Below are 19,797 nucleotides of genomic sequence, written 5' to 3'. Positions count from 1 at the left end.
GACATTCATCATTGCATTGGTTTTCATTTCTTGTCCTAAAACAGAGCACTAATCTGTTTATTTTTAAGTTACACATTCTACATTGAATAAAAAAGAAAATCAAATGTGTTTTTAAAAGTAGTATTATTTTATACAGAAATAAATTATTTATAATTCAGATGAGAATAAAGTTAAAGTTAATTAAAATTTAAAGGAAACAAATATATTGATCTGAAATATAGCAAATTAATTTAAAATTCATTCAGGTTACCAAACATATCTCAAGGTCTTTTGAATAAAGGGTGGCAGTCTTTCATTATCAACTGTTGTTGTGGACTATATACTGGAGAAGTATTTGTTCTCCATTTGAGTGAGATGTTTTTATGTGGCTAATTGAGCAAAGTGCTTCCATTATATTTTATATTATTAGTATTAGTTCAAGAATAAAATAAAAATATCGGATTGATATCGGTATCGGCAAATAGCCAAAGCTGCGGCATCGGTATCGGTATCGGAAGTGAAAAAGTGGTATCGGGACATCCCTAGTAGTGAATCTGCTAATACTGAATCCTGATGTAGTGAATCTGCTAATACTGAGTCCAGATGTTGTGAATCTGCTAATACTGAATCCTGATGTAGTGAATCTGCTAATACTGAATCCTGATGTTGTGAATCTGCTAATACTGAATCCTGATGTAGTGAATCTGCTAATACTGAAACCTGATGTTGTGAATCTGCTAATACTGAATCCTGATGTTGTGAATCTGCTAATACTGAATCCTGATGTAGTGAATCTGCTAATACTGAAACCTGATGTTGTGAATCTGCTAATACTGAATCCTGATGTTGTGAATCTGCTAATACTGAACCCTGATGTAGTGAACCTGCTAATACTGAGTCCAGATGTTGTGAATCTGCTAATACTGAATCCTGAGGTAGTGAATCTGCTAATACTGAATCCTAATGTAGTGAATCTGCTAATACTGAATCCTGATGTAGTGAATCTGCTAATACTGAACCCTGATGTAGTGAATCTGCTAATACTGAACCCTGATGTAGTGAATCTGCTAATACTGAGCCCTGATGTAGTGAATCTGCTAATACTGAGTCCTGATGTAGTGAATCTGCTAATACTGAGTCCTGATGTTGTGAATCTGCTAATACTGAATCCTGATGTAGTGAATCTGCTAATACTGAAACCTGATGTTGTGAATCTGCTAATACTGAATCCTGATGTTGTGAATCTGCTAATACTGAGTCCTGATGTAGTGAATCTGCTAATACTGAATCCTGATGTAGTGAATCTGCTAATACTGAATCCTGATGTAGTGAATCTGCTAATACTGAGTCCTGATGTAGTGAATCTGCTAATACTGAGTCCAGATGTTGTGAATCTGCTAATACTGAATCCTGATGTAGTGAATCTGCTAATACTGAGTCCTGATGTAGTGAATCTGCTAATACTGAATCCTGATGTAGTGAATCTGCTAATACTGAGTCCAGATGTTGTGAATCTGCTAATACTGAATCCTGATGTAGTGAATCTGCTAATACTGAGTCCTGATGTTGTGAATCTGCTAATACTGAATCCTGATGTAGTGAATCTGCTAATACTGAGTCCTGATGTAGTGAATCTGCTAATACTGAATCCTGATGTAGTGAATCTGCTAATACTGAGTCCAGATGTTGTGAATCTGCTAATACTGAATCCTGATGTAGTGAATCTGCTAATACTGAAACCTGATGTTGTGAATCTGCTAATACTGAATCCTGATGTTGTGAATCTGCTAATCCTGAACCCTGATGCTGTGAATCTGCTAATACTGAATCCTGATGTTGTGAATCTGCTAATCCTGAACCCTGATGTAGTGAATCTGCTAATACTGAGTCCAGATGTTGTGAATCTGCTAATACTGAATCCTGATGTAGTGAATCTGCTAATACTGAATCCTGATGTAGTGAATCTGCTAATACTGAAACCTGATGTTGTGAATCTGCTAATACTGAATCCTGATGTTGTGAATCTGCTAATCCTGAACCCTGATGCTGTGAATCTGCTAATACTGAATCCTGATGTTGTGAATCTGCTAATCCTGAACCCTGATGCTGTGAATCTGCTAATACTGAATCCTGATGTAGTGAATCTGCTAATACTGAGTCCAGATGTTGTGAATCTGCTAATACTGAATCCTGATGTAGTGAATCTGCTAATACTGAGTCCTGATGTAGTGAATCTGCTAATACTGAATCCTGATGCTGTGAATCTGCTAATCCTGAACCCTGATGCTGTGAATCTGCTAATACTGAGTCCAGATGTTGTGAATCTACTAATACTGAGTCCTGAAAGCACACTTGTAGTTGGCGAGGGCCATGTAGGGAGCGCAGACAGGCACGGAGAACATCAGCACATCGTCCGGGTGCGGCAGGCCCGTCAGAGAGTCCAGAACGTCCTGATACACAACAACACACTCACAATCACACATATCCATTAATAAAGCTCAGTTATACATCATAATTCAGACAGGAAGTCTGATTTGCACTTCCTGTTTGTCCGGCTTGGCTCACCTCAGCCACAGGATTGTCCACGTCCTCCGCCTCCTGCAACACAATCACAGCTCAGTAACTCCGACACTAACTCCACAGATCATGTGAATCTCTCACCGGAGAGCGTACCCTGGAATCGGGGTCGTCCGCAGCTTCGGTGTCTTCGCTCGTCCGGATGATGTTCACGGCTTCAGGCTTCAGGACCGCTCTCTGAGGAGGAGGAGGATGTTTCCTGACCGGCTCTTCTTTCACCCTTCCTTTCTTGCCCTTCTTTGGCTTCTCCTGCTTGCTGGACCCTGCGGACTGTGTTCATGCCGAGGACAGAGACCAACACTGATGATATCACTCTGAGCTCATGTTAAACGCATGTGAAACTGTCACTGACCCCCAATAACTTCATCATCATCTCTCGGTCCTCTTCATCCTGGTCTTTGTACTTGTCCTTCATCTTCTTCAGTTTGTTCTGAGGGAAACAGACACACATCAGTGAACTGACCTCCTGACCCCTGACCTTCTGACCCGTGACAGTGTTGATCACCTTCTGTCCTCTCTTCAGCGGCGGCTCGGCTCCGCTCCTGCGCTCCGGCATGCGGGGAGTCTCCGGCTCTGCGGCGCCGCTGTCCTCGGGGTCACCCGTGCTCTCCGGCTTCGGCTTCTTCATGTCCCTGATGACAGCAACAGGCGTTAGAGTGTGTGTGTGTGTGTGTGTGTGTGTGTGTGTGGTCTCACCTGCGCTGTTTGGCCATCAGGGGTGTGTGTGTGTGTGTTCTCACCTGCGCTGTCTGGCCGTCAGGTGTTTTCTCCCATGAGCCTCGGCTGCGTTTGCCTGCAGGACACACACACTTTAAACATCTGCACATTGAGTTCAAATGGAGTCATGTGATCAGTTGGTCACCTGATGCGACTCGTCCTGCGTGAAGGCGTCGGTCTGAAGAGTTCTGCGGAGAGAGACACACGGACTGAAGCGATCGTCTCACACACACACACACACACACACACACACACACACACACACACACACACACACCTGTTGGGCTGCAGGTGTGACAGGGAGATGCTGGTGTCGGGGAAGCTGATCTCTGCGCTCTGCTCTTCCTGGTTTCTGACGTTGCTCTCGGTCAGCGGCTCCTCTCCCTCACGCTCTTCCTCTCCCTCCTCCTCTTCCTCATGCTGCTCCTCTTCCTCACGCTGCTCCTCTTCCTCACGCTCCTCCTCTTCCTCACGCTCGCTGTCGTCACCTGAGGCACACACACGAGACTGAGTATCTCACGGAGGCTTGAGAACGAGGAGAGATGATGATGTTCATGAACCTAAGAGTTCGTCTCCCTCCTCCAGAAGGTCTGCAGTGCTGGACGCCACGTCCTCTTCCTCATCCAGGGTCTTCATCTTCCTCTCTCCGCGATGCCTAAAAACACTCTGATCATCGACCTGCAACACAGAAGAAGAGAGTCCTGATGATGATGATGATCACATGACCACTGATAACTGATGATGAACAACATCGGCTTCACCTTGAACAGAAACCCGAAGCCCATGATCAGATATGATGGAGGCAGGAAGTTCTTCTTCCCTGTGGAAAAGCCATACAGTGCATTTAGCAATATTCCCCATATAGTGAGTCTGCAGATGAGCTGACCTCTGACCTCTGATCATGAAGCTGCCGGTGGTCAGGTATTCTCCTGTCGGAGCGGTTTTGGTCACCTGATGATGATGGACCCACCAGGCGCTGGTGATGACCTTAGCGTCCCATGCCGCGCTGTAGCAGACGGCCATCGTCCCGGCCTCGGTCAGCGTGCGGGGGGGAACCGGCTGGCCTGAGGGAGCAGAGCACTAGCACAGGTCAAAGGTCACGAGGTCAATTCTCCCGTAATGCATGAACTGATCACATAACAATTCTATGCAAGTCAAGTCGCTTTGAGTTCAGTCACCTGATCAGGACAGTTTCACAACACTTTAATTTGAAAGTCACGTGTCTATCTGTAAAACCGCATTCTTCCATCTTAAAAATATATCTAAATTACGTCATATGCTCTCATTGACAAATGCGGAACAATTAGTCCATGCGTTCATGACCTCAAGGCTAGATTATTGTAATGCTCTACTGGGTGGTTGCCCTGCACGCTTAATAAACAAACTACAGCTGGTCCAAAACGCAGCAGCTCGAGTTCTTACCAGAACCAGGAAGTATGACCATATTAGCCCGGTTCTGTCAACAACTGCATTGGCTCCCTATTAAACATCATATACATTTTAAAATATTGCTGATTACTTACAAAGCACTAAATGGTTTAGCTCCGCAGTGCTTGAGCGTGCTCTTAGCGCATTATAGTCCTTCACATCTATTGCGATCTCAAAATTCCGGCCTAGGGCTGAACGATTAATCGCAACAAAACCGCACGCGATTTGCGATTTCCGGTTTTCACCTGTGGGTCACGGCTGAGCGCGTCTTCTTTACACTCACTTACAAACGAACATTTTCTCGCCTATCGTGCGTCTACATTACACCCGTACCACTAAAAAGACGGAATATATCCAAGACTCCAGTCATAAATTAGTATTAATATTGATAGCATCACTGGTGGCGTCGTTGCTAACTTACTGTCCATCTGTTAAAATGGCGAATATATCAGATGTATGTTGTCTACCTTTTGGTGCAGGTGAGGACACATTTGAGCTGCACGCGGTGCAGTCTGAGCTGGAAGCTGTTGAGAAACAGATCCGTGACCTTTTAGAGAGACAAGCCGAGCTGATAGACCGGCGTTTAGCTCTTGAAACATCACGCGCCGATGCACACAAATCAGTGATTAACGTTAGTAACCCGCTGACCCCGACCTCGTCTACTCCGTGTGTTTCTCAGCATCGGTCCCGAGCGCCCAGGTCACGATCAGCCATGGTCTCGTTCACTCCGGCTCCAACACGCCACCACGAAGCCTGGATGGTTCCGCAGCGGAAGACGCGAGTCAGGTCTAGACCAAGACTCTCTCCGACCCTCCCGGTTTTCGAGATCTCCACCCAGAATCGCTTCTCCCCTCTTCGCGAAACGGAACGCGATGCTGTGATCATCGGCGATTCCATCGTTCGACACGTACACGCTACGTCAGGTAAAAGTAAGGTGCGCACTCACTGCTTTCCTGGTGCTCGTGTTTTCGATATCGCTGCGCGGGTACCCGAGATCTTGAACGGTGACGAGCGCGTCGGAACTGTGATCCTGCACGCGGGAGTGAACGACATCAGGCTGCGCCAGACGGAGGTTCTGAAGAAAGACTTCAGGAGCCTGATCGATACGGTACGCAGCACATCGCCTGATATAACGATCATTGTGTCAGGACCGCTTCCCACGTACCGACAAGGGCATGAAAAGTTTAGTAGATTATTCGCGCTAAATGAATGGTTAATGTCATGGTGCAATGAGCAGAAACTGCTCTTTGTAAATAATTGGAATCTGTTTTGGGAGCGTCCTAGGCTCTTCCGTGCAGGCTTACACCCAAGCAGATTCGGATCGGATCTTCTGTCGGATAACATCTCCAAAATGTTAAATACCGTTTACCAAGTGACTAGTAACCAAAAGTCCAAATTACAGTCTCTGCTGCACCAATAGTGTAGAACATTGCATAGAAACTGTGTCTATTCCTCGTTTAGTGAGATCAAATAATAAATCTACTGCAGGATCTAGGAAAAATCTAATTGTTATTAAAACAGAAAATCTCGCTATTAGTGAACAAAAACAATTTCTAAAGCTAGCTTTTCTAAACATTAGATCACTCACACCTAAGGCGGTTATTGTAAATGAAATAGTCACAGATAATAGCATCGATGTACTTTGCCTTACTGAAACCTGGGTTAAACCAAATGATTATTTCGGTCTTAATGAGTCTACTCCACCAGGATACTCCTATAAGCATGAGCCCCGTATGATTGGTCGTGGCGGCGGTGTCGCAACGATCTATAGAGATATTCTTAATGTTACCCAGAAAACAGGTGACAAGTTTAATTCGTTTGAAGTACTTGTACTAAATGTTACGCTCTCAGATGTAAGAAAAAAATCCCTATTATCTTTAGCTTTGGCTACCATATATAGACTGCCAGGGCCTTATGCTGATTTCCTAAAAGAGTTTGCAGATTTTCTCCCAGATCTATTGGTCAATGTCGATAAAGCATTAATTGTTGGAGATTTTAACATACACGTAGATAATCCAAATGATGTGTTAGGGGCTGCGTTTACAGATTTATTAACCCTCTGGGGTCTGAGCTGTTTTCTGGGCCCTGGAGGTGTTCTGACATGCTCTGACATTTGTGGTTATTTCTGTTACTTGTGACATTTTCATGGCTAAAGTCTGATTACACTGTATTCAGCACAAACTCTGCTACAATAATATATCAGCAGCATGTATGTAAAAGTTTGTAGTTTTGAGATAATGACATTTATGCGTGGTTTGTGAAAATACAAAAATAAATTCTCACTGAAATAAGGTCATGAAACCCATACTGATTATTTCTTCACAAGACTTTTGAAAATTGTATCACGTAGCCTAGAATATTTGCTCTAAAACTATGTGAGAATCACCCTGACTGCTCATTCAGAGAAGACAATATATTGATTTAAAAATTTTACGACGTGTTTTGTGTTAGAAAGCAATATGCGAAGGGGCGGATCACCTCATTAATATGAAAGCTTTCCACACCTGAGAAAGACAAAGAACCTCCCTAATGGCCCTATTAGGAGCTTATCAGGGCCCATCATTCTGACCAACCTTGCACAAAGAATGAGGAGATTTAAAAAAGAATGGCTTTTAAAATTGTTTGGATTTATTTACAACACAACATAATCCAAAGATGCACAACAAAAAAGCACTTATTGAAGAAAGAGACCTTTGTGCCATTCCTAAAAACATTGTACATACCTTTCATTTTCTAAGGTGTTTGATTTTCACTTTACCATGTTCATGTACAGAGACATGTACTGTGAATGTTGAAGTCAGCAGGACTCAGTGGCATCTGGGCCCTGAAAAAAAAAAAAAAAAAAAGTGCACATACTGATATCAAGAGAAAGGCCTGCACGATTTTGGGAATACATTTTAGATTTTTCTTGTTAAAATTGCTTTTTAAAATTCACAGAATACACACACACACTCACACAAATGTTTCCAACAATATATAATGAACACCAGGTTTGTTGTGCCTTGTAGGTATAGGCTATGCGCAGTGCTGCATAAAATAATAACAATATAGCAGCCTATATATATTTTCAAAAAGATTTCAGTAACAACTAAGCTAGAGAAAAATATATTGATTATCATGTTACTTCTAATGTTTCCATTCGTTATGATGATATGAAATGAGATAATAGTAAAAACATGAAGCCGTTTGGAGCGTTTTGCTTTTCCAAAATATGATACATTCAAACGCGATCGCGATCAAAAATATGATACATTAAAACGCGATCGCGATCAAGAATATGATACATTAAAACGCGATCGCGATCAAATATAAAACATTATGGTTAGGCCTACCATATACATATCTACGTTTGAGCAGATATCCACAAACACAGTAACAGTAAACACGGGTCTAAATATTATAATATTCACCATCTAGCAACAGTTCAACTGCAATGTGAAATTTATGCAACAATAGCAAACTAATATGTAAGAATTTCTTACCTTATCTTTCTTGTCTTCAAATATCGTTCTTCTTCTTCTGATGTAAATCCAATGTAAGCTCAGTGCCTGAGACGTGCCGTCTTTCAAACTCGACGAAAAGTGAAGAGAAGTGTTTTGTTGTTGAGGTAATGAGGGCGATCGCGTTCCATGTGGAGATTTGCATGTGAATATCTTTTGCGCGAGTGGGCGTGGCCGAATTAAAAATAATTAGGAAGCGTTTGAGAAGCTGGACATCTTGTTGGTTTTATACAAATTACTTAAACAGAGAATATTTGTTTTCGTTTTGAATCCGATCATTTAAAAGTACACACTTAAATGTTTATAAAGGTGTATGGCTCATAAATGTGTGACAAATATTCGCTGAGTTTTGTTTCAGTTTATAGACGTGCTCAAGAAAAAAAAGTTCACCGCGACGGAGAGGCAGAACGCACACACTGTTTATTTTCTTTATTTTACAAAAGCACAATGTTTTGATTTGATTGGAAGTGGACACATACAAAAGTAGAAATACCACAGATTCTTTTTTTATATTTCTTTTTTCTGTATGACCATAAATGACGGAGAAATTTAAGTTTATAGTGCTACAATGTGGAGAAAATCCAGCAAAACGCGCCGGCGCGTTTGTCGACCTCAGAGGGTTAAACTCCTTTGGGGTCAAGCAAAACGTCACCGGACCAACTCATCGTCTTAATCATACACTCGATTTAATTATATCACATGGAACCGATCCAACCGATATAGATATCATTCCACAAAGTGATGATGTCACTGACCATTACATGGTAACTTGCATATTACGTACTCCTGTAATATGTCATGCTGCGCCGCGTTATCGACCAGGCAGAACAATCCTTCCATCCACCATACATAATTTATCAAATTGCTTATCTGATCTGTCTCAGCTGCTCAGTGAACCCAAACAAACAGATGAACTAGAGGAATTAACTAGCACTATGAGCACCATTCTCTCTGCACCCATTAGATTAAAAAAGGTCAGAGAGAAAAGTAAAGCACCATGGTACAACAATACTACGCATGTTCTAAAGAGAGAAACCCGTCATTTAGAGCGTAAATGGAAACAAACTAATTTAGAGGTCTTTAGAATCGCGTGGAAAGACAGTATGTCACGTTATAAAAAGGCCCTAAAAGCGGCCAGGGCTGAGCACCTCCGCATACTAATAGAAAATAACCAGAATAATCCAAGGTTTTTATTTAACACCGTGGCTAGACTAACAAATAAACAAGCGTCACCTGAACAAAATATCCCGTTACAGTTTAGTAGTAATGATTTCATTAACTTCTTCACTGAGAAAATAGAAAGCATCAGAACCACAATTGTAAACGTTCAATCTTCAATCGCGCTTTATAACTCAGCCTCAACTATCACCCCGCAAGAACAATTACAGTGCTTTACAGCTATAGAACAAAAAGAGTTAAATAAACTTATCATTTCATCTAAAACAACAACATGTATATTAGATCCTATACCAACTAAACTACTGAAAGAAGTGTTACCTATAATGGAAGAGCCTCTCCTCAATATTATTAACTCATCTTTATCTTTAGGTCATGTTCCAAGAACATTTAAACTGGCAGTTATAAAACCACATATTAAGAAACCACAATTTGACCCAAATAACCTAGCAAATTATAGACCCATTTCAAATCTTCCATTTATGTCTAAAATATTAGAAAAAGTTGTATCCGCTCAACTGGGCTCTTTCTTGCAAGAAAATGACATCTATGAAAAGTTTCAGTCTGGGTTCAGGCCGCACCATAGCACTGAAACTGCGCTCGTTAAAATCACGAATGATTTACTTTTAGCTTCTGACCAAAGCTATATCTCAATATTAGTTTTACTTGATCTTAGTGCTGCGTTCGATACTATAGATCATACAATACTCTTAGATCGACTACAAAATTATGCTGGTGTTCAAGGACAAGCATTAAGCTGGTTTAGATCGTATTTATCTGACCGCTACCATTTTGTCTATTTAAATGGAGAAAAATCGATCATAACTCCAGTAAACTATGGAGTGCCGCAGGGATCTGTGTTAGGCCCTCTATTATTCTCAATATATATGCTGCTACTTGGAAATATTATAAGGAAACATGGAATTAGTTTCCATTGTTATGCTGATGACACTCAAATCTATATTTCATCACGGCCGGATGAAAACGCTAAATTATCCAAATTGACAGAGTGTGTTAAAGATATAAAAGATTGGATGACGCGTAATTTTCTTTTATTAAATCCTGACAAGACAGAGGTAATACTTATCGGTTCAAAAAACCGCCCACAAAACCTCTCACAATACAACTTTAACATAGTAGGATGTCCTGTTACTTTATCCTCTACAGTAAAAGACCTGGGTGTTATACTAGACTGCAACCTGTCTTTTGAAAATCATATTTCATATGTTACAAAAACAGCCTTTTTCCACCTTAGAAACATTGCTAAGCTACGTAATATGCTATCAGTTTCTGACGCAGAAAAGTTAGTTCATGCATTCATGACCTCGAGACTAGATTACTGTAATGCTTTATTAGCTGGTTGTCCTGCAACCTCAATAAACAAGCTACAGTTAGTCCAAAATGCTGCCGCTAGAGTTCTTACTAGATCAAGAAAATATGATCATATAACACCGATTTTATCATCACTGCATTGGTTATCTATAAAGTCCTGTATTAATTACAAGGTATTGCTATTGACTTATAAAGCCCTAAACGGCTTAGCTCCAGTCTATTTAACAGATCTTCTATCGCCCTATAATCCATCGCGCTCTTTAAGATCACTAGATTCGAGGCTTTTGGTCATACCTAGGATATCCAGATCCACCAAAGGAGGGAGATCATTTTCACATTTAGCTCCAAAACTCTGGAATAGTCTTCCTGATACTGTTCGTTGCTCAGACTCGCTCTCCCAGTTTAAAACTAGATTAAAGACGCATCTCTTCAGCCAGGCATTCATATAATATTTTTAATCTTACAGTTAAATCCGGCCTCTAGTTCATAAACGCCAGAGGAGAACTTGCCCCCGACTGAGCCTGGGTTCTCCCAAGGTTTTTTTTTTCTCCATTAGGTCACATGATGGAGTTTTAGGTCACCATTAGGTCACTTGATTGAGTTTTTTGGTTCCTTGCCACTGTTGCCTTTGGCTTGCTCAGTTGGGGATATTTAATTTAATTTAATCAATCAATAATACTATTGATCAGCATTACCAAACGTGGACGTTTTTTCCACTAGAAACAAACCTTGTTGTGTTATTTTGATTTAATACTGTGAAGCTGCTTTGATACAATCTGTATTGTGAAAAGCGCTATACAAATATACTTGACTTGACTTGACTTGAGTTTGGAGTAAATGCATGTTATTAAATGTCTATTGTTGGACGAGGTTCATAAATGCTTCTCATGTTTTGGAAAGATGTTTGAGGCGTGTTGTTTTTTCAAATGCACGTTATAAGTGACTCAAACTCACAGTGCTTTCAGATGGAGCAGCGTTTACAGAGCCGTACATCAGTGACAAGCTGCGCATAAAAAATAATCGCAGCCTTTGCGATTTTAAAATCACGATAAGCCATCTCGATTTAAATGCGATTACATGGAAAGTGCGATTAATCATTCAGCCCTACTTCCTAACATTGTCCGGGAAGCAGACACACTCTGTCAGTTCAAAGCTAGATTAAAAACACATCTCTTTGACCTAGCATACACATAACACACACGACAGCGCAGTCCTGAAGTGTCACTAGTCTCTCTCCCTGTGAAGGCCTCCTTCCCTCTCTTTCCCTCTCTCCAGATGAAGCGTTGTCGGGATAATTCCGGTTCGCGTGGCTACGTGGAAGCGATAAAAATTCTGTATTATACATTTTAAGGCCAGACAAGTAGTTTGTTGAGGGTTGGTTTGTAGGGAAGGACCACACGCCTGCGCACATATATTCAAACACACACACCTATAGACTGAACTCGTGATACGCATGTGTGCCATCAGCGTTCTCACGGGTTCGTGTTTTTGAAGTTTGGGCAGAGAGAACTGAAGAGTTTTCTGTGAGAGCGGTGTGTGTTAGCGGCCCCTAAGTTAATCACTGATGATCGTTGCGATGGAAGTGAATCAGTCAAAACTAACTTTATCTGGACAATAACTTTATTCTAGATCTGCTGTAAAGCCTAAACACTCTCTGTTACTGTAATCTCCTGTTATCACTGTAAAGCTGCTTTGAAACAATCTACATTGTTAAAGCGCTGTATAAATGAAGATGACTTGACTTGACTCAACATCAGATCACTGTTACTCTACACAACATGTCGGGTTCCTCACCGGACGGGTTCTTGATCACACAGCTTGTGGCTCCATGCAGATCCGCGTGAACGTACACGTCTCCTGAGGAAACACAGCATCAGAGAAACCGAGCATCATGGGAAACCCTGGAGCCTCAGAGCGGACGCGCACACACACACACACACACACACACACCTGCTCTCAGGTAGCGCTTGACGATCATCTCGTTCTGCTGCTGGTCTCGTCCAGCGATGATCAGATAGTTCTCAGAGCTGACGAACCACAGGAACTTCTCAAACCTGCCCAGAGAGTGCTGGATTAGAGAAGCACGCACACACACACACACACACACACACACACACACACACACACACACACACACACACACTGCTTTACCAGTACACCTTCCTGGCCTTCTGAATGCTGGTCACCGTCTGCACTTCTTTCAGTGTCTGTTTGGTCTTCTTCTCAGCAGATTTGAAGGCCTTGAATCGAGAAAAAAAACAACAGAGTTATTCAACAAACCCTCAGCTGATAATAAACACTCGTCTCGCCTCGTCTCGCCTCGTCTCACCTTTTGTGCCGCTTCCACGGTTTTCTGCTCTTTCTTGGCGGCGCTCCTCTTGCAGTCGTAGTACCTGTGGAGAGAGTGATGTTTCCGTGAGTCGTTCAGCATCAGCTCACATCATTCACACCAACACTCACTTCTTCGCGTTGGCGTACGCCGAGAGATTCAGATCCACGTCCACCAGAACCGGTTTGTCCTTGTCCAGTTTTCCCCTCGGCCCTTTATCCCGGCTCTTGCTCTTCTTCCCCCTCAGCGGCGCTGGTTCCTCAGAGGTCCTGGAGTCCGTGTGTTCCGGCTCTCCGTCCTCTGGAGCCGCATACGGGTTTCTGAGGGACAGAGGAGGAGTGAGCGAGCGAACGCTGTGGTCATGTGATCACGTGTGTGTGTGTGTGTGTCACCTGAGCAGCATAGTCATGTGATCACGTGTGTGTGTGTGTATCACCTGAGCAGCATGGACATGTGATCACGTGTGTGTGTGTGTGTGTCACCTGAGCAGCATAGTCATGTGATCACGTGTGTGTGTGTGTATCACCTGAGCAGCATGGACATGTGATCACGTGTGTGTGTGTGTGAGAGAGTGTGTCACCTGAGCAGCATGGACATGTGATCACGTGTGTGTGTGTGTGTGTCACCTGAGCAGCATGGTCATGTGATCAGGTGTGTGTGTGTGTGTGTGTGTGTGTGTGTGTCACCTGAGCAGCATGGTCATGTGATCAGGTGTGTGTGTGTGTGTGTGTGTGTGTGTGTGTGTGTCACCTGAGCAGCATGGTCATGTGATCACGTGTGTGTGTGTGTCACCTGAGCAGCATGGTCATGTGATCACGTGTGTGTGTGAGAGAGTAGGCTTGTTGGACTTCATGCAGCTCTGCGCAGACCGATCGGCGGCTGACTTGAAGCAGTGCATGCCGGTTAGACATTTTGTCCGACTTGATACAGCGCCGACACCTCGTGACTGTGACGTGTGCCATCAAAGTACCGCGAGAGCGATTCGAGAGTAGCCGGAGAACTCAGCCAGCGCAGCTTCTCAAGAGCGGCTGCACGAGGGCTGATGACGACACAGCTGTTCCACGATTGGCCGGATTCACTGCATGACAACGATCACGTGTGTTTCGTGTTTATCGGAACACCTTTAGTTCCTCTAAAGCTCTCAAATCAGTTTTTTATAACAGTAAACACTCTTTTCATGTCGTTGTCATGTTATATTGTGTCATGTTTATCAGATTAAAACTGATTAAAAAACGTAGACTCCACTTCATTGATAGTAGCTTATGTTGAACTTTATTCTTGTTCAAACAGACGCTGTATGAAGCAGTACATAAAGTATTGAATGAAAATGTCTCTGAAACATCTGTGCATTATTAGGCAAATATTGCATTTATTTCACTTCAGCTGTGGTAAAGTATGCAAACACCACGTGAGCGGTCACTACGGGAACCAGAAAGTGTCCGACTTCACGTCTCCGTTTGCAGCTCCTCCCGCCTGTACGCGGCTACTCTCGCCGATCGGGTGCATCCAGCCGCAGCCGATGTCGAACACACCTAGTGTGTGTTACCTGAGCAGCATGGTCATGTGATCACGTGTGTGTGTGTGTGTGTGTGTGTCACCTGAGCAGCATGGTCATGTGATTGCTCTGCAGCTTCAGCTCTTTGATAGCACAGGCCACGGGATCTCCGGCCGCTTGCGCTTCCTTCACGATCTGCCCGATCTCCGCCCAGTCCACCTGATTGGCCAGCGCACTGCGCACCACCGTCAGCGCTCGCTCCACCATCGACAGGTTCATCTCCACCAGCTCTCCCTTCAGCCGGTCCACCTCCTGCACACACACACACACACACACACACACACACACGTCATACAGCAGTCATCTGTCGTTTTCATCTCTTCTTTGATCTTCTACATGCCTACAGTAATCTTTATTTGTAATTAGAAAGGACGACGCTCTGGTCCTGGATGCTGATTGGTGCGTTCCAGCTGTGTTACATTTCACCATACAGAAACAGCTTTAAAGGGGACATATCATGAAAATCTGACTTTATCCGTGTGTAAGTGCTATAATCGGGTCCTCTGTGCTTCTACCAACACAGAAAACATGAAAAATGAGACATAGTAACTTAGTCTTTCTCTGCAAGCATGTCTAAAAATAAGCCGATCAGATTTCGCTCTCCTTCTTCTGACGTATGAAGAGGATCTTATTATAATATCACCGGCCCTTAATCTGCACGTTTACACACACCAGCCGACATTTGGATTCTGGATGAGGGAGATTGGCCTGTTCTGTTATTGCCGGAGTTTCTGAAGCTTGTGTAAGGACTCCGCCCTCTTCTGAATGGAGGCGGAGCTAAAGCTCATTTGCATTTAAAGGGACACACACAAAAACGACGTGTTTCTGCTCACACCCAAAAAGGGCAAATTTGACAAGCTATAATAAACGATCTGGAGGGAATTAGAGCTGAAATGAAGAGTGTGTCAGAACCGTGTGTGTGAGACAGAAGGACTCGCCTGCGCCTGATGAGACGTGTGTGTGAGATGTGTGTGTGAGACGTGTGTGAGATATGTGTGTGTGGACTCGCCTAAGCCTGATGAGACGAGTGTGTGAGACGTGTGTGTGAGACGTGTGTGAGACGTGTGTGTGTGTGTGTGTGAGGACTCGCCTGCGCCTGATCAGACGTGTGTACGTGTGTGTGTGTGTGTGTGTGTGTGTGTGTGTGTGTGTGTGTGTGAGGACTCGCCTGCGCCTGATGAGACGTGTGTGTGAGATGTGTGTGTGAGACGTGTGTGTGTGTGTGTGAGGACTCGCCTGCACCTGATGAGACGTCTGTGTGAGATGTGTGTGTGTGTGTGGACTCGCCTGCACCTGATGAGACGTGTGTGTGAGATGTGTGTGTGGACTCGCCTGCACCTGATGAGACGTGTGTGTGAGATGTGTGTGTGGACTCGCCTGCGCCTGATGAGACGAGTGTGTGAGACGAGTGTGTGAGACGTGTGTGTGAGACGTGTGTGTGTGTGTGTGAGGACTCGCCTGCGCCTGATGAGACGTGTGTGTGAGATGTGTGTGTGAGATGTGTGTGTGAGATGTGTGTGTGTGGACTCGCCTAAGCCTGATGAGACGAGTGTGTGAGACGTGTGTGTGAGACGTGTGTGTGTGTGTGTGTGTGTGTGAGGACTCGCCTGCGCCTGATGAGACGTGTGTGTGAGACGTGTGTGTGTGTGTGTGTGTGAGGACTCGCCTGCGCCTGATGAGACGTGTGTGTGAGACGTGTGTGTGTGTGTGTGTGTGAGGACTCGCCTGCGCCTGATGAGACGAGTGTGTGAGACGAGTGTGTGAGACGTGTGTGTGAGACGTGTGTGTGAGACGTGTGTGTGAGACGTGTGTGTGAGACGTGTGTGTGAGACGTGTGTGTGTGTGTGTGTGTGAGGACTCGCCTGCGCCTGATGAGACGTGTGTGTGAGATGTGTGTGTGAGATGTGTGTGTGTGGACTCGCCTAAGCCTGATGAGACGAGTGTGTGAGACGTGTGTGTGAGACGTGTGTGTGTGTGTGTGTGTGTGTGTGAGGACTCGCCTGCGCCTGATGAGACGAGTGTGTGAGACGTGTGTGTGAGACGTGTGTGTGTGAGATGTGTGTGTGTGCCAGGGTTATTATAGTTTTGCATTTTTCATTAGTTTTTATTTTTATTTCGTTTTGACTTTTTGTTTTCAAATTCAGTTTAGTTTTAATTAGTTTTTAAAGTGGGTTTGCTAGTTTAGTTTAGTTTTTATTTTTTGAAAATGCTTAGTTTTAGTTTAGTTTTTATTAGTTTTAGTGTTAGTTTTAGTCTTTTTTTGTAATTTGGTTATTTGTCAGGGGCAAGATTCAAAAAGGTCAGAAAAAGTATTGTGTAATAATAACTCAACAAAAACATCATACAATTTTAGAAAAAAAATCACACCCCATTGAAATTCCTTTACCTCTTACAAAATCCACAGCCGTACCAGAAATCTACACATCTTCTATACAGAATTCACACCCTATACAAATACGTTACCACAGCTGTACAATTTCCACACCCTATAGGCTATAAATTTACCCTATACAGTAGTCAATAGCCTACTCATCTGGATTGAAGCAGCAAACATTCAGTGTAAAAGCAAAAAAAAAAATGACATAACATTATTTAGCCTAATATTTTAATCACAGCTTATATAGTGTTTTGACATCGACAACCACAACCAAAAAGTGCATTTTACCTCAAACTTGCGAGAAGGCTCAATCGCTTCTCGGGTCGACATTAACACACTGACAAAATTATATTCAGAATTTCAAATATTTTTATACCACTTTTTAATGTGTGATTGTGTAAAGGTGTTCACGAGATAGAGATACCAACCTTTCGCGAACTTGCTTTCAACGTCGAACGAACACTCGTTCTCATGGAGACGCGGTGTGCACGGAGGGGAGGGGCTGTGTGTGTGTGTGTGTGTGTGTGCACGCGCGCGCATGTGAGAGACGCATGAGTGACAGAGAGACGGAGGGAGAGCAGGGAAAGGAAATGCAGCTGAACGAATACACTGTGTGTTTTAAATAGCGTTAAAAAATGAAAGACCTTGACAAAGACGAAAACTAAGGACATTTACTCTATAATTTTATTTTATTTTAGTTAGTTTTGCCAAACACACATACAGTTTTAGTTAGTTATCGTCTTTTTGTAATGCCTCGTTTTTATTTTTATTTCAGTTAACGACACTGTTTTTTCCCTCCTAGTTTTCGTTTTTTCGTTCGTTTTCGTTAACGATTATAACCTTGGTGTGTGCACTCGCCTGCGCCTGATGAGACGTGTGTGTGAGATGTGTGTGTGAGACGTGTGTGTGAGACAAGTGTGTGAGACGTGTGTGAGATATGTGTGTGTGGACTCGCCTAAGCCTGATGAGACGAGTGTGTGAGACGAGTGTGTGAGACGTGTGTGTGAGACGTGTGTGTGAGACGTGTGTGTGTGTGTGTGAGGACTCGCCTGCGCCTGATGAGACGTGTGTGTGAGATGTGTGTGTGAGATGTGTGTGTGAGATGTGTGTGTGTGGACTCGCCTGCGCCTGATGAGACGTGTGTGTGAGATGTGTGTGTGAGACGTGTGTGTGAGACGAGTGTGTGAGACGAGTGTGAGACGTGTGTGTGTGTGTGTGTGTGTGAGGACTCGCCTGCGCCTGATGAGACGTGTGTGTGAGATGTGTGTGTGAGGTGTGTGTGTGGACTCGCCTGCGCCTGATGAGAAGTGTGTGTGAGATGTGTGTGTGAGATGTGTGTGTGTGTGTGTGTGTGTGAGGACTCGCCTGCGCCTGATGAGACGTGTGTGTGAGATGTGTGTGTGAGATGTGTGTGTGTGGACTCGCCTGCGCCTGATGAGACGTGTGTGTGAGATGTGTGTGTGAGATGTGTGTGTGTGAGGACTCGCCTGCGCCTGATGAGACGTGTGTGTGAGATGTGTGTGTGAGATGTGTGTGTGTGAGGACTCGCCTGCGCCTGATGAGACGTGTGTGTGAGATGTGTGTGTGAGATGTGTGTGTGAGACGTGTGTGTGAGATGTGTGTGTGTGGACTCGCCTGCGCCTGATGAGACGTGTGTGTGAGATGTGTGTGTGAGACGTGTGTGTGAGACGTGTGTGTGAGACGTGTGTGTGAGACGTGTGTGTGAGATGTGTTTGTGTGAGATGTGTGTGTGAGATGTGTGTGTGAGACGTGTGTGTGAGATGTGTGTGTGTGGACTCGCCTGCGCCTGATGAGACGTGTGTGTGAGATGTGTGTGTGAGACGTGTGTGTGAGACGAGTGTGTGAGACGAGTGTGAGACGTGTGTGTGTGTGTGTGTGTGTGTGTGTGTGTGAGGACTCGCCTGCGCCTGATGAGACGTATGTGTGAGATGTGTGTGTGAGATGTGTGTGAGATGTGTGTGAGATGTGTGTGTGTGGACTCGCCTGCGCCTGATGAGACGTGTGTGTGAGATGTGTGTGTGTGGACTCGCCTGCGCCTGATGAGACGTGTGTGTGAGATGTGTGTGTGAGATGTGTGTGTGTGAGGACTCGCCTGCGCCTGATGAGACGTGTGTGAGATGTGTGTGTGAGATGTGTGTGTGAGACGTGTGTGTGGACTCGCCTGCGCCTGATGAGACGAGTGTGTGAGACGTGTGTGTGAGACGTGTGTGTGTGACGTGTGTGTGTGTGTGTGTGTGAGGACTCGCCTGCGCCTGATGAGACGAGTGTGTGAGACGTGTGTGTGAGACGTGTGTGTGAGACGTGTGTGTGTGTGTGAGGACTCGCCTGCGCCTGATGAGACGAGTGTGTGAGACGTGTGTGTGAGACGTGTGTGTGTGTGTGTGTGAGGACTCGCCTGCGCCTGATGAGACGAGTGTGTGAGACGTGTGTGTGAGACGTGTGTGTGTGACGTGTGTGTGTGTGTGTGGACTCGCCTGCGCCTGATGAGACGAGTGTGTGAGATGTGTGTGAGACGTGTGTGTGTGTGTGTGTGTGAGGACTCGCCTGCGCCTGATGAGACGTGTGTGTGAGATGTGTGTGTGTGTGTGGACTCGCCTGCGCCTGATGAGACGAGTGTGTGAGACGTGTGTGTGAGACGTGTGTGTGAGACGTGTGTGTGAGACGTGTGTGTGTGTGTGTGTGTGTGTGAGGACTCGCCTGCGCCTGATGAGACGAGTGTGTGAGACGTGTGTGTGAGACGTGTGTGTGTGTGTGTGTGTGTGTGTGAGGACTCGCCTGCGCCTGATGAGACGAGTGTGTGAGACGT

General features: G+C 44.3%; 1 protein-coding gene across 4 annotated transcripts in view; it reads right to left on the bottom strand.

Annotated features, from left to right (window-relative positions):
- The window catches only part of nemf (nuclear export mediator factor), a 36,273-nt gene that overhangs the window by 4,237 nt on the left and 12,239 nt on the right, over positions 1-19,797 (bottom strand). For 2 of the 4 annotated variants that reach the window (XM_079852984.1, XM_079852985.1), the window contains exons 12-28: positions 14,637-14,845; positions 13,170-13,358; positions 13,039-13,102; positions 12,861-12,949; positions 12,660-12,763; positions 12,504-12,566; positions 4,167-4,337; positions 4,035-4,093; positions 3,834-3,951; positions 3,551-3,761; positions 3,419-3,461; positions 3,297-3,349; positions 3,062-3,188; positions 2,909-2,986; positions 2,653-2,826; positions 2,545-2,577; positions 2,332-2,429 (exon numbers count right to left, since the gene is read on the bottom strand). In XM_079852984.1, coding sequence (XP_079709110.1) covers positions 2,332-2,429; positions 2,545-2,577; positions 2,653-2,826; positions 2,909-2,986; positions 3,062-3,188; positions 3,297-3,349; positions 3,419-3,461; positions 3,551-3,761; positions 3,834-3,951; positions 4,035-4,093; positions 4,167-4,337; positions 12,504-12,566; positions 12,660-12,763; positions 12,861-12,949; positions 13,039-13,102; positions 13,170-13,358; positions 14,637-14,845 — 1,883 coding nt within the window. The remainder of the gene's footprint in view (positions 1-2,331; positions 2,430-2,544; positions 2,578-2,652; positions 2,827-2,908; positions 2,987-3,061; positions 3,189-3,296; positions 3,350-3,418; positions 3,462-3,550; positions 3,762-3,833; positions 3,952-4,034; positions 4,094-4,166; positions 4,338-12,503; positions 12,567-12,659; positions 12,764-12,860; positions 12,950-13,038; positions 13,103-13,169; positions 13,359-14,636; positions 14,846-19,797) is intronic. The other 2 variants (XM_079852986.1, XM_079852987.1) reach the window with 1 other exon arrangement.

This window comes from Squalius cephalus (genome assembly GCF_949319135.1).
Source record: "Squalius cephalus genome assembly, chromosome: 20".
Classification (NCBI taxonomy): domain Eukaryota; kingdom Metazoa; phylum Chordata; class Actinopteri; order Cypriniformes; family Leuciscidae; genus Squalius; species Squalius cephalus.
Note: the sequence above shows the minus strand (reverse complement) of the source record. Positions and strands in the feature narration are given on the sequence as shown.